At 37.7% G+C, this 15,680-nt stretch overlaps 1 protein-coding gene across 1 annotated transcript in view; it reads left to right on the top strand.

Moving 5' to 3' along the window:
- LOC103146930 (E3 ubiquitin-protein ligase RNF152-like) overlaps positions 1–10,758 on the top strand; it is a 37,575-nt gene extending 26,817 nt beyond the window's left edge. Inside the window, exon 2 of the mRNA XM_007565037.2 lies at positions 9,715–10,758. Coding sequence (XP_007565099.1) covers positions 9,820–10,470 — 651 coding nt within the window. The 5' untranslated portion in view covers positions 9,715–9,819 and the 3' untranslated portion in view covers positions 10,471–10,758. The remainder of the gene's footprint in view (positions 1–9,714) is intronic.
- Positions 10,759–15,680: the final 4,922 nt, after the last annotated feature.

Genomic DNA, 15,680 nt, shown 5'->3' with positions numbered 1-15,680 from the left:
CTGCTGGTAAATATCTCTAAGATGTTCCTTCGTTGGACTCAGTATTACCAGGCAACAGCTCACATCCTTGTTGTGGTTCTTGACTCTCCTTAAATCCATTTATATCATTTTGGTGTAATATAATTTTGCTTAATTGTCATTTTAGGTGTTGCATTAAATAGAAAATAGCTGTTCTCCATTAGATTTAGTGGGACTTCAGCAGGATCACGGCTAACGGCAGTGAAACTTGCCTCACATTATTTAACTTACAGCAGAGAGGAAATTAATGCATGAAGGTTAAAGTGGTTGTTGAATTATACAGGAGCTGTCAAGGGCTTCTTATGCAGCGTAGGGTTGGGACTACATTATAAGATGCGTAGCCTGAACTTATGTAAAGATTGTTTTCCTGCCAGTTTTTTCCCTTTTTTTCTCTTTTTGTTGTTTATTTGCAGAGGAACAAGAGTAAAGTGTAAGCATATTCTCAGAAAATCCTTTTTTATGCCCGTATCTTATTTTATTGCTGTGACTTGCTGAATCATCCATTTATTCAGCTGTTTATGAGGTTCATTAGTCAGTTGGACTGAATTTAATTGCTTTTCTGCTCAAATACAGTTTTATTGTCAAATCATCCTTGATGGAAAAAATCTTTACATTTATTTTTATTTTTTTGGACAAAATTTCAATCAAGTTCTGTTTATTTGCCCATCACCAGTTGATAACATGACAAATCTTATCGATTAAGGCATTTTCCAAAACATACTGGCCCAATCTGTATTTAACTGTACAGAATCCAACTGGATTCAGATTAAATTAACTTAATCCAATCATGTCAGATTCAGATTGAGGTAATCAGTCACCAAACAATAATACTGTTCAATTTCATGCAACACCATGCAAATGCTCTGTCTGCGCTGATGAAGATTCATTCACTTGAACTGTTGGATGCTTGGAACTGAAAGTGAAACTGACAACATGAACTACTTTATGATTACCTGGGTGAACAATTATGACCTTTTGGTAGGGCGGCGCGACAAACAGATTATTACAAGGAACTTTTCAGCAAGATATATAATAATTTCTTGAAATTGTTGAAAACTTACAGTTCTACCTGTCTATCTATAAAAAAGGAGATTTCTTCCAAAAAAAAAAACTTAGAAATTTTGAGATAAATTCAGAAATTTTCTAGAAAAGAAACTTGTACATTTCTGAGTTTGACAAGTTGACAATTTGCTAGAAAAACCTCATTTTTAAATTAATCTGTAGACATTTCTAGAAAAAAAACTAAAATTACTGAGTTTCCAAAGTCAAAAATTTTCAACTTTTGGAAATGTTTTGAGTTTCAAGTCAAATGTTTTTAACTTTCAGAGCTCAGATATTTCATTGTTTTTTTTTTCGAGAAAGTTTTTTACTTTTCAAACTCAGAAATTTCTGAGATTTATTCAAAAACCTTTAATTTTTTTCTCGCAATTTTTTTCTTTTGGGACTCAAAAAGTTTTTATTCAATTTAGATAAATCTCAAAATTTAGAATTTTTTCTAACAAATTTTCAACTTTTGAATCTCATAAATTTACACGTTTTTCAGCAGAATGTACTCTTTTTTTCTATCTACAACTCGCTGTCGTACCTGAAACAGTTTGAAGACGGCTCTAAAATGTGCCATCACCTCAGGTAATTTTTCCAACCACTTTGGGTCAAAGTTTTGACAAACCAGCGGCGATGTGCCGGCCTCTGTCGCCCGGCAGCGTGCCTGACGCTGTGTTTGCGTTCTTCAAGGTGGAGGATGAGCAGAAGCCGATACATGTGATGAATATCCAATAAGGTGTGTTAGTTATTTATTTATCTCAACCTGGAACGCTTCCCTGCTGAGTTTCATTTTAAGCTTCTGCAGAGGGAATGAACACTCAGTTTGTCCTGCTGTGCATCTCGATGATGTGAAAATATTCCCATAGTCACAGGAAGTGAGGTTGTGATGCATTCACTGCCTTCGCTAAAAAAAGAGCAGCATTGGGTTTGATTGGAGAGTTTAGTTTCTGATGTGCTGAAGTGTTGGCACTGCCTGGGAATTTATATAATTCTCATTTCTGTGGTTGGGTTGTTCAGCATATCAGGGCGATTCCAGATAGAACAGAAAAGGAGTAAATTTCCCACAAAAAACTCAGACATCTTCTAGAAAAAACTCTGAAATTTCTGAGTTGAAAAGTCAAACATTTGCTCAAAAAACTTGGAAATTTTGATGTTAATCTCAGAAATTTTCTAAAACAATTTTTTTTTTCAAAGTTTCAAAAGTCAACAATTTTTGACTTTTTTCTAGAAAATCTCTGAGATACATTATATATATATATATATATATTTTTGACTTTTTTCTAGAAAATCTCTGAGATACATTATATATATATATATTTTTTTACTTTTTTCCCCCCAGTAAATTTCTGAGTTTTTACTTTTGAAACTCAGATCTCCAAGTTTTCTCTAAAGAAAATTCTAAAATTAATTAATGGCACGTCGCTCCTGGTTTGTCATATTAATTCTAATATCAAGATTTCTGAGTTTTTGTTCTGGAAATCTTTTGACTTTTTGAATTCTGAAATGTTGTTTTTCTTGAAAATTTTGAGATTAATCTAGAAGTATATGACTTTTTTCCTGCAAATTCACAGGAAAGTTGGAGATTCCAAACTCCAAAAAATTCCTTGTTTTTCTAAAAAACTGCTGGATTAATCTCAAAATGTTTGAGTTTTTTCCTCTCTGAATCGACCATCATAATTACTTTACACAACGTGTTTCAGGAGTGTTCAGATGTTGCCGTCCCTGCAGTCTCCTGGACTCCATTAAATCTCCAGCTCTTTATTAAGGATCTTCACATGTTGATGTGTAATCTCACCATCTTCATCTCTCATAAAGTCACGGCTGTCTGAGTTTTGTCGTTCTGAAACAAACCCAACATGGCCGTCCAGTGTGTTTCTAAGGCGATGAGGCTGAATGCATAGGTACGTTTTCCTGTGTTGATGTAGAACCGCAGACCACTGCAGGACACATTACGGCAATTTCCATCTTGACAAGCCAACGAGTGTCAGCCCTGACACGATGCGCCTCTCCCCGGTTTCCACCTCCCATGGTGCAACAGGAAACCACATCAGCTCCTGGAAGACGCGTCTTTGGCGTGCTTTTCTTACTTCCTACTTGATAAATAAAATATTTGGCAACAAAAACGTTTTGGGCTTCCAAAGCAAACCATCTCCAACTGGTCTGACTCCAGCTAGTAACGTAAAAACGTTTTCATTGATGAAAATTTATATTTACTATGACTGCAACAAACAATTATTTTCATGATTCTAATCTAGTAAAACATTGTGCCAATAAATAAAGATGATTTGGGGGGTGATTGTGAGTTAGTGGAGCCAAGTTGTAGCATTAATTTAATACAGTTTCTGCATGAATGTCCCTCTGTTCATGCCTTTTACAAATTTTATTCTTTTCCTCTTTTATTTTTCTCTTCAAACATCAAACTAGGAGCTCACTGTTTTGCTATTTTTTATAAATGGGTCTAATAATGTGAGAAAATCACAATTTTCAGTTAATTCAGTCAGTAAAATTTAATTTTTTTCTAAGCGCAAGTTTTTAATTATAAATGAAACGCTAGATCAGTCAACTTTAAATTAACTCATTAACTGATATAAACCATGAAATGCAACATTTCTGAAGGACAGTTTGATCTTTTTCCATCCAGTTGGAGTCAATTGATCCGGTTTTATTTTAGGTTCTGCATGGCTGCTTCAGCTGTTAGACACTTTAAAGGAGTTTTATCTCCAGTCCAGATGGAGATATCTGGGTGAGGGGGTCACCACGCCGTCTTTGTGCCTCCAAGGAGGAAGCCGTGTTTTGGTTTCCTGACCTATTTATCTTCATGCAAAAATCCCAGCAGTTCAACAGAGTCAGGCGGAGACGGGAGAATAAAAGGAAGTAAAAGCAAACGGAGATGAATCGCTCACTAAAAGCCACGCGTACAGCAGTCAGAATCCATTTATCTGTCATGTGTGCGTGAGCTGCTGTAAATCACTTTCAGCTGCTGAGGTTTACGATTCCATTTTGTGAAATATTATTGTGTTTCCTCCGCCGCGGATCAGGTGAGAATAAAGGACGACGGAGGTGAAAAGGAGAAGTGAGCGCTTCTGTCTGTGAATGCAAATCTGGACTCAGTGCAGATAAATCAGCTGGTCAGATAATGTAAAACTGGATGAAATCGGCTTATCGCGGGTGGCATTTATCAATACTTATGCTGGCAGGAGGGTCGCAGCAAGGACGATGTACCATTTTCTTAGAGAGAAGAGAAAATATACTTTATTCTCTCAGCTTTTGACCTCCGGAAAACTCTCTGGGGATTGTTGTGCAGGAGTAAAACATTCAATTTCAGTCCTAAAATGTGTTTTCTATTGGCAACCCAGTACAAAATCAATCAAGAATAATTTTCCTCTAAAAACTTGAAAAATCAATTTTATGCAGTGAGAAAAAAAATCTCAGAGTCGGCCGATGTGGTTTAAAAACATCTGACTTTTTTTTCATCCCAGATAAGATTTTTCTCACTTTCTTTTCTAGAAAATAAATGAGAAATATTTTCAAAAAAGTGGCTTTTATTTCAGTTGTCCCTTCTATGAGTTGCACTACAGGCTGTTATTGAATATAGTCATAGTGTAAGCAGAACAACATCTAAAATAATGTGAAAAAACTTGGATATCAGGATCTGACACAGACTTGTTTCAAAGTCCGGCTCCTGATAATAATTTGATGCTGATGTGTTAAGATCAAGTTAATCTAAAAAATTCTGAGTTTTCTAGCAAATTTTTGACTTTTAAAACTCAGAAATTTTCTTGTTTCTAAAAAAAACCTCAGAGATTAATTTCAAAATGTTTTTTTCTAGCAAATTTTAAACTTCTCAAACTCAAAGTTTTTTGCTGAAAATCCGTGAGATTAATGTTAAAATTTTGAAGGGTTTCTTACAAACGTTTGGTTTTTGAAACTTGATTGAAAAGTTGAAAATTTGCTAGTAATAACAAAAACAATGTTTTTTAGATTATCCAAAGAAATATTCTTGAAAAAACGTTGAAATTTATGAGTTTCTAAAGTCAGAATTTTTCCACTTTTTGGAAGTTTTTTTTCTAAAAAGTTTTGGAGATTAACCTCAACATTTCAATTTTATTTGCATTTCAATCTTAAAAATTTCAGAGATTTTCCAGAAGATTTTTGACGTTACTTTCAAAATTTGTGTTTTTTTCTAAAAGTCATTTGGCTTTTCAAACTCAGAAATGCCCTTGTTTTTGTTTTATGGCAGAAATGTACTCCTTATTTTTTTCTACCGTGATACGGCGTCTTAAGACACACATCCATAACGAAGTTGCACGTTTGAAGCTGCATCCCTCTGTGCGTCACCGCCGCTGACATTTCACCGGTTCAAACCACCCGAGGATTCCCGCATGAAAACAATCTTCTGCTTCGTGCTGCTTCCAGTCATTTTATTATGTGCGCCGTGTGGAGCTGGATGTGCGGTTATTTTTACCTCCTGTCCTTGTCCTCAGGTGTGCGGCGCTTCCCGGTGGATCAGACGGCTGCTGCTCGGTCACTCTTCGTCCTCTAGCTACAAAAGCAGAACCTTTCACACAAACTGCATGAAAAACTGGAAAAGTTTCCCTCAGACGTTTGTTACTCTGGATATTTCTGTGTTTGTGTCTACAGTTGGTGGGTGTGAGAGAAAGTGGGTCAGCAGCTCGCCCTGGTTACTGCTCAGTTGAACCGATAAATCATATCATTACGCTGCAGACAGAGTTGGTCCTCTGTTGTTTTACGACCTCGGAAATGTTTCCAAAAAACGCAGAGGAAAAAGGTTTTTCTCCATTTATCTGAACAGCTGCGTGTTGTTCTCAGTTAATAAAAACTGCTGCTAAAATGACCAAATACAGCTAAAACCAACAGAAGCTGCTCAACTGGCTGTAGCCTTGTATTGATTTTTTATTTATTTATTTATTTATTTATTTTTACAGCAGCTCAGTTCATTCATAAATTTAACAAAACCGGCCATTTATAGTATTAGAATTGAACTATTTTCCATTTAAGCTTCTGGTTTTAGAGCATCTTGTCTTACATTAAAGGAGAACTGTTGTGGAAAATTCACATTCTACAACTTTTATTATTCCATTTGGGTCTCAGCAACAACACCCAAATGTTTATAGTAACAACTTCATGTTTTTTGGTGTCTGGAAAATGAGCTGTTTTCAAAACCTCTGGCTTGTTAAGTCACATTCAAATGGCACAGCCGTTACCCAGCAACCTAAACAGAGTTCTGCCCATTACCTAGCAACCTAAACAGAGTTCCTCCCGTTACCTATAGCAACCCAAGGAGTTCCTGCATGTTTGGTCAGCTGGTTTTACCGCTGTATGTGCTGTACAATGGCTGCTGGAGAGGACAAGTGTAGAAACCACTTGCTGCATTTTTGTTGGTTGTGCAGATGCTAATGCTTTTTAAAGATGTTTGGATGCATAATTGCACATTTATTTGAGCTATTATCTACTTAATTTACCTTTGGGATCAATAATCAATGGATTTTGCGTATTTTTAATTTTATATTTAATCTCTTTTCAGCCATTTTTACCTGTGAGTGTAAAGGTTGAGTTGGGGGCGTGGTTTATTTGGATTTAAAGTGACAAGACGCCCTTTAAAAGCGTATTCTGAAAGGAAGAGACTAAATTCTCATTATCTAAGAATGATTTTGTGCAAAACTTTGTGATGAACATGCTTTGTATAGACCATAAACCTATCCTAACCTGTTAAAAGAAGCATAGTAGGTCATTTTTAACATCATTTTACCTCATATTGTTGGTGTTGGCGTTCATAAATCAGGTATTTTAGCTTCATTTTTATCTTTAACATGTAGACAACGTGTGGCTGAGGCAGAAAAAGGAAGTAAGTCACTTGAAAAATGATAAGTGTGAAGATTTTGTGTAGAGGAAGAAAGGATTCTTAGTCAAAACGGAGCAGCAGAGTGTTTGGGAATACTGGGCCACAAAGTTTTTTAGTCAGATCAAAGCTAATCCATATTGGACTTGGTAAAACCCTCGACTGTCAGTGGGAATCCTCTGCCTTCCTCTCCGTCTGTTCCATCTTCCTCAGCGCTCCGTGAAACCGGTTGGACTTTCAGCACCTTTTCTCTACTTTGAGCCGGCGTGAAGAAACTAGGTCAGCCATGGAGGAAGAAGTGAGCGGTCTGGCCTCCAGACTCGGTTAAGGAGGGAGTGTTTTGCCTCCAGGGAGGCAGAGGATGGAGAGGCTTTAGCTGCGGGAGCCGATGCCACTGACAAGGTATTGACCTGGCAAGCTAACAAGGATCCGCTCAACTCTTGGTGCTGAAGTAAAGTCTTTACTGGCTGCAGGCGTCATGGCTCCTATTTAACACTGAGGTTCATTCCCACCAGCTGTCTTTAGTCCACTTTAATCCAACTCTTAAAGGTCCGGTTTGTTTGTTGAGGTGTGAATGTGCAATCATACCAAAAGACTGAACTCTGCTCTGCCTACGAACTTCATCTTAGTTTGATTAATGTGAACTCTGGTGCGGTTTGAATGTATATGTGAACACCAAGCGGACTGCTCCAAAAGCAGGAAGTGGATTACAGTGCAGGGCATTCTGGGTAAATACGACCAAAACAAACAAGTCTAGTGCTAGCTGGAGAAAAAGACAAACGAGAAATCCTACAAAATCTGAAATCTGACACTGCTCTATTTTTGTTTGTATTTTGTGAAGAGTGAAGTTGTGTTCATGTTGACCTTGGAGGTTTTTGTGTTGTTTCCTTCAATGGTTCTTGGTGCAGCGCCCCCACAGGTGAGGAGGGGAACAGGCTTTTCAAAGGGTTTGGTTCATTTGACTGAGTGCAGTGGGAAAGAAAACCACAGCAGCTGAAAATGTAACAAACCAATCGAACAGAATCTAGGTGTGAAAACACTCTAAAACTGAATCATAACGTCAAAATGCTCTTTATTTGTCAGCTATATGTTTCAATTTTGGAGCAATATTCAAAATATATATTTTCAGAAAACCCAAAAAAGTGCATTAAATGCTACTATTTTATAAAATTTAAACACACTGTGAACTACTTCTCAGTCCTTTGCTCCTAAAACAGTTGTAAATGGCATAAGGAGGAGCATTGTTGTGATTACGTCCTAGAAGTTTCACACAGAGCAGGAGCTTCTTACAGAGAGAAAAACTAATCATGTTTAATTTTTACAGTATTTTTATAACGGCTGAAGGTGAAATAGTTACTAGATTGTGATATAAAATGACCCTCTGTGTCTGGAGAAGACATAATGTCGCCCTTTAAGAGAGAGAAAGAGACTTAACTAATCTGTAGCAATGTTGGAAAGAAAAGTGGGCTAAAATTCATTCTGTGTTCTTCTTGTATCCATGCACAGCTTTTCCAAATTGCTCTTATGTTTGTCTAATAAATTATTATGAAATGTGAGATGGTATACTTTCTTTCTAAAGTGAAATTCTTTATATTCAGGGAGGATTTCAGTAGATATTTGATGTTTTTTCTGGTCCTGTTATGTTTTTCCATCCAAGGTCGAGTTTGATCTGCACTTAAATGAACCTGCCAGCAGGACTGAATGATCTGCTCTGAACATGTTTGATGTGAAACCTCTTCTTATCTCTCTCCTGCTGCATCGGTGTCCCTACGGGGCGCCATGAGAGCTGTAATTACCTGAGATCTTGTTTCTGATAAGGGACACCGACGCTCAGTATTGCGGGACAATCAGTGGTCACCTTTTTCTATTTCTATCATCGTTTCTCTCCATCTCACTTCGTCCTCTCCCGCTTTTTACGCCTGAAGGGACAGCGTCTCTGTCATGATGGCAGCGTAGAAAAAAAAGAGAGAGAAAGGAAAATCTACTTGTTTTTCTTCCTTTTTTTCCTCCTCAGCAGTTTTCACACTTGACAATTTGGGCAAAGAAACAAAACGTAAAGGCGGCTTGGCCCTGTTTGGTATTCATTGTTTCCACGGTGGTATTTTGACAGGGCTTACTCATCTGTAAAAGCAAACTATCGCCGCTTCTGCATGAATTAACACCGCAGACGTGATTATGCAAGAAGAGCCGGATGTGGAAGGAGGGTTCCTGGAGTATGTGGCCAGAAGGAGAAAAAGGAAACAGCCACAGTCGACACAAATACCGAAGGATCTCATGAATACACTGCAGTCACCTGCTGGATGATACAGACGTTTCTGCATCATTCACAAGACTGCCAGTTGTTTCTCATATGTCATTATAGGGCTGCAACGAACAGTTATTTTAGAAAACAGCTATTCTATCAATTGTTCTGATGATTAATCAATTATTCTAGCGGTTAATCAGATACAAATCTGCCATGTTTTTGTCTTGGATTAACCGATTAACTGATGTATAATTAAATTGCAGAAAGTGCTTAATCGGATTTTTTTTCCTTTTTTCTATAATTTGAAATTAATCTTAAGGTAGAACTGCCACTTGAAGTGTTTTGAATTCAGCAGATTTGCAAAGTTTTTTTTTAAATCTTAAATTCAAAATGCAAAACAATAAACCATGCAAATTATTGAACTAATTTTAATTCATCATGCTATTAACTGATTTATTTCTTATTACAACAGGCCTTATCTTGTGATTAAGAGGCTTTTATTTTGACATGCAGTTTCTAAAGACTGGTCTTTCTTCTTCTCTTGCAGATGGAACATTTCGCCAACTGAAGGGTTTTGACAACAGTGAAGTTGAGGACGATTGCAAAACATCCCAACCTGCTCTGCATTGAAACCCGGGCTACCGGCTGCTGGATGCACCTTTCCAACATGGAGACTCTTTCCCAGGACTCCATTCTGGAATGCCAGATCTGCTTTAACTACTACAGCCCCCGGCGGCGGCCCAAACTCCTGGACTGCAGGCACACCTGCTGCTCCGTGTGCCTGACCCAGATGCGCAGCACCCAGAAGGAGATCCGCTGCCCTTGGTGCCGCGGCGTCACCAAGCTTCCCCCCGGCCTGTCCGTCTCCCAGCTGCCAGACGACCCGGACATCATCACCGTCATCGCTATACCTCACGCCTCGGAGCACACGCCTGTCTTCATCCGCCTCCCTAGCAATGGTTGCTACATGCTGCCGTTGCCGGTCACCAAGGAGCGGGCGCTCGGCCTGCCTGGAGACCTGGGTTGCCGCTTTCTTCCTGGCAGCCAGCAGAAGGGCATGACGGTGGTGACGGTGCCCGAACAGCAGCCTCTGGGCCTGGCGATGGGCCTGGAGGGCGTCGGGCTGGACGGCAGCGAAGGCGAGAGGAGAGTTCCCGGCCCTGTTGGAGGAGGAAAGGGTTCCACATGGTCCGGCGTTTGCACGGTTATTTTAGTGGCGTGTGTGCTGCTGTTCCTGTTGGGAATCGTGCTGCACAACATGTCCTGCATCTCCAAACGCTTCACTGTTATCTCCTGCGGCTGAGGGAGGTCGATTGGACGTCCTGCGGACCTCTGCCCCCTCCTCAGTGGCCCAGACTCTTCTGAGGAGAGGAGACTTAGCTTAACATCACAGGAAAACCAGGCAACAACGGAGCAACGGGGAGTAGTACCGATGAGGGAACAACGAGGGCGAGAAGGAGGTTTACAAACTGTCTGTCAGCATTGTTTGTTGTTTTCAATTATGAAAACTGAAAATGGATATTTTCACCAGCTCTGTGTTGGTTCTAAAAACTGCCACATCTTTGTGTTTTCTTCAAGAACGTTCTGAAAGTCACTGTGGATCTGTTTTTAGACAGCTGATTGTGTTTTCCTAGAGTGACGTAGACACCCATTACACTCGAAGTGACTGGAACGCCTGTTTGCTCTGTGGTTTGTAAAAGTTCATCAGTTATCTGTGTTTTTATTGGCCATAATGAGGCTTTGAGCGCTGTGTCTTAAAGGTGACCTATTATGCTTCCTTCAACAGGTTAGGATAGGTCTATGGTCTGTATGAAATATGCTTGTCACTTTTTTTTTTTTTGCACAAGTCATTCTTAGATGATGAGATTTTAGTCTATTTTGAGCTCCTTTCATAATGAGCTGTTTTAGGGCGTCTTGTCTCTTTAAATCCAAATAAGCTGCTGCTGGCCACGCCCCCCTACTCAACATTTAGACTCACACAAGAAAATGGCTACAAACCAATACGCAATTATCCAACCTTACATATTTGAAAAGCAGAAATGGAGCCTCCTGCACAACCAATAAACCAGAAGTGAATAACTAAACATTTGGTCTTTTCCAGCAGCTATTTTACTGATACAGTGATAAAACCAGCTGACCAAATGTCCTGGACCCAGCTTGGTTTGTTATGTCACATTCTAGAGGGTTTCAAAATGGTTAATTTTCCAAACACCAAAAAACACCAGCTTGGGATTTTTTTAAGCACTTGTGCTGTTTTAGAAGCAATTGAGATCCAAATGGAAGAGTAAAAGCTTGCAAGATGGGAATTTTGCATAATAGGTCCCCTTTAAAATCCAGAACCTGGACTGTTCTCTGATTCGGTGGGAATCAACATCCACATCTTCCCATTTGAGTTTCTTTGTTTTCCTGTTAAAGAACCTGTTTAGGCCGAATTGTTGAGCAGTATATTGTACAGCTGAACTATACACAGCTAGCTCTGAGATGCTTTAGGATTGTAAAAGTGTGATTTTTTGTTTAAATCAGCCAATAGAAGTTTTTTATTGCTTTACTTATATTTTAATTAAAAACATTTGTTTGTTCAAGCCTCACAAATCTCAATGTTTTTTTTTGTATATTAGGTTTTGGCTTTTAGGTTGCACCAAACAAGCAGTTCAATCCTTGAGAGCTGCTATCCTTCAACCTTTGGATCCTTCTTATCTCTAAAACTTTAAATTCTCCGGCATCAGTCAATTATTTCCGGTTTTTATCTAGCAGAAATCCTATTTTTCACAGCTGACTGAACTTAATAGCTCACTCTTTTTCTTTGTTTATCCTCAGGAATCTCTTTTTCCTTCAAATCTTTATGGATTTATTGTCACAGAGGTAATTAACATTCCTCAGGGGCCAATTGCAGCCAGCTTTTCTGCAGCATGCCACTTCGGTTAACTACAGCCAGCAGCAGCAGCGCTTTGCAATGAAGAGCTCCACATGCTTGGTGTTTATTTCTTTACTCTAAGGATCATTGAAGGGTTTTGTTTATCTCCAAGTGCCTAAAGACTGGACAAAATTTCTAAGATTCTCACTTTTCCTTTCATTTTCATTGTAGATAATTACTTACATCACACTAGAATTATCAAGCAGTTTTTCGTTCTACTTTATAGCCCATTTAAAGCTAAAGAAAAGTTATAGTTTTTGTTTTACACTAATGCTAAACCTCACACCATCCACAATGAAGGAGAAATCTGAAAATAATTGAAGAAAGCAAACTAGTTCACATTCACACTGACAAAAGTTACCGCCTCCAACTGGTACTAATCCCCGCTAAGCTGGACGTGACGCCATAACTTGATTGTTTGCCCTGCTTAACATCAAAATGTGTAAATCTGCATTTTCAGAATGTTGGCAGAGGGGTTCCTGGAGTTTCCTGTTACTTTGGTTTAAGTGACATTATTGATTTATAGGTTTTCTTTACAGCTGATGTTTGAAAAATCATTTGTGAGAAATGTGAACAGCGAAACGAAGTTGCAGCTTACTTTCATGCTTTACAAGAAGGCAACAAATTCCTTTAGTTTAGGGTTTGGCATTAAGACAAATTGAGAGAACAAAATAATTTGAATATAGTTGAAACCAGAAGTTTACATACACCAAGGGTTCCCAAACCTCTGCATGCCATGGACCCAAACATTAGCTTCTGGCTTAGGAACCTTTTACCACAGATGCTACAACATATCTAAAGAAACAAGTTTTTCTCACTTTTATTCACTATTCATGCTAAACAAATGCACTATTCTTGCATTTGTTTAGCATGAATGCTGCCTCATACCTTCTGATTTTAATTGGCCATGAGGTCTTTTCCTCATCCATATAGCGCTTGCTGTCCTAGCTTGAGGAGTAAAGTAGCTTAGCAGCCAATCAGAAACATGAGCATGTTAAAAAACGTTTAAAGANCTGCTGGTAAATATCTCTAAGATGTTCCTTCGTTGGACTCAGTATTACCAGGCAACAGCTCACATCCTTGTTGTGGTTCTTGACTCTCCTTAAATCCACTCATGTCATTTTTTGTGTAATATAATTTTGCTCAGTTGTCATTTTAGGTGTTGCATTAAATAGAAAATAGCTGTTCTCCATTAGATTTAGTGGGACTTCAGCAGGATCACGGCTAACGGCAGTGAAACTTACCTCACATTATTTAACTTACAGCAGAGAGGAAATTAATGCATGAAGGTTAAAGTGGTTGTTGAATTATACAGGAGCTGTCAAGGGCTTCTTATGCAGCGTAGGGTTGGGACTACATTATAAGATGCGTAGCCTGAACTTATGTAAAGATTGTTTTCCTGCCAGTTTTTTCCCTTTTTTTCTCTTTTTGTTGTTTATTTGCAGAGGAACAAGAGTAAAGTGTAAGCATATTCTCAGAAAATCCTTTTTTATGCCCGTATCTTATTTTATTGCTGTGACTTGCTGAATCATCCATTTATTCAGCTGTTTATGAGGTTCATTAGTCAGTATTTGGACTGAATTTAATTGCTTTTCTGCTCAAATACAGTTTTATTGTCAAATCATCCTTGATGGAAAAAATCTTTACATTTATTTTTATTTTTTTGGACAAAATTTCAATCAAGTTCTGTTTATTTGCCCATCACCAGTTGATAACATGACAAATCTTATCGATTAAGGCATTTTCCAAAACATACTGGCCCAATCTGTATTTAACTGTACAGAATCCAACTGGATTCAGATTAAATTAACTTAATCCAATCATGTCAGATTCAGATTGAGGTAATCAGTCACCAAACAATAATACTGTTCAATTTCATGCAACACCATGCAAATGCTCTGTCTGCGCTGATGAAGATTCATTCACTTGAACTGTTGGATGCTTGGAACTGAAAGTGAAACTGACAACATGAACTACTTTATGATTACCTGGGTGAACAATTATGACCTTTTGGTAGGGCGGCGCGACAAACAGATTATTACAAGTAACTTTTCAGCAAGATATATAATAATTTCTTTAAATTGTTGAAAACTTACAGTTCTACCTGTCTGTCTATCTATAAAAAAGGAGATTTCTTCCAAAAAAAAAAACTTAGAAATTTTGAGATAAATACAGAAATATCTAGAAAAGAAATTTGTACATTTCTGAGTTTGACAAGTTGACAATTTGCTAGAAAAACCTCATTTTTAAATTAATCTGTAGACATTTCTAGAAAAAAAACTAAAATTACTGAGTTTCCAAAGTCAAAAATTTTCAACTTTTGGAAATGTTTTGAGTTTCAAGTCAAATGTTTTTAACTTTCAGAGCTCAGATATTTCATTGTTTTGTTTTTTTTCGAGAAAGTTTTTTACTTTTCAAACTCAGAAATTTCTGAGATTTATTCAAAAACCTTTAATTTTTTTCTCGCAATTTTTTTCTTTTGGGACTCAAAAAGTTTTTATTCAATTTAGATAAATCTCAAAATTTAGAATTTTTTCTAACAAATTTTCAACTTTTGAATCTCATAAATTTACACGTTTTTCAGCAGAATGTACTCTTTTTTTCTATCTACAACTCGCTGTCGTACCTGAAACAGTTTGAAGACGGCTCTAAAATGTGCCATCACCTCAGGTAATTTTTCCAACCACTTTGGGTCAAAGTTTTGACAAACCAGCGGCGATGTGCCGGCCTCTGTCGCCCGGCAGCGTGCCTGACGCTGTGTTTGCGTTCTTCAAGGTGGAGGATGAGCAGAAGCCGATACATGTGATGAATATCCAATAAGGTGTGTTAGTTATTTATTTATCTCAACCTGGAACGCTTCCCTGCTGAGTTTCATTTTAAGCTTCTGCAGAGGGAATGAACACTCAGTTTGTCCTGCTGTGCATCTCGATGATGTGAAAATATTCCCATAGTCACAGGAAGTGAGGTTGTGATGCATTCACTGCCTTCGCTAAAAAAAGAGCAGCATTGGGTTTGATTGAAGAGTTTAGTTTCTGATGTGCTGAAGTGTTGGCACTGCCTGGGAATTTATATAATTCTCATTTCTGTGGTTGGGTTGTTCAGCATATCAGGGCGATTCCAGATAGAACAGAAAAGGAGTAAATTTCCCACAAAAAACTCAGACATCTTCTAGAAAAAACTGAAATTTCTGAGTTTGAAGTCAAACATTTGCTCAAAAAACTTGGAAATTTTGATGTTAATCTCAGAAATTTTCTAAAACAATTTTTTTTTTCAAAGTTTCAAAAGTCAACAATTTTTGACTTTTTTCTAGAAAATCTCTGAGATACATTATATATATATATATTTTTTTACTTTTTTCCCCCCAGTAAATTTCTGAGTTTTTACTTTTGAAACTCAGATCTCCAAGTTTTCTCTAAAGAAAATTCTAAAATTAATTAATGGCACGTCGCTCCTGGTTTGTCATATTAATTCTAATATCAAGATTTCTGAGTTTTTGTTCTGGAAATCTTTTGACTTTTTGAATTCTGAAATGTTTTTCTTGAAAATTTTGAGATTAATCTAGAAGTATATGACTTTTTTCCTGCAAATTCACAGGAAAG

The sequence above is a fragment of the Poecilia formosa genome, unplaced genomic scaffold, assembly GCF_000485575.1.
Source record: "Poecilia formosa unplaced genomic scaffold, Poecilia_formosa-5.1.2 Scaffold171, whole genome shotgun sequence".
In the NCBI taxonomy this organism is placed as follows: Eukaryota; Metazoa; Chordata; class Actinopteri; order Cyprinodontiformes; family Poeciliidae; genus Poecilia; species Poecilia formosa.
This window is presented reverse-complemented; position numbering and strand designations above follow the sequence as displayed.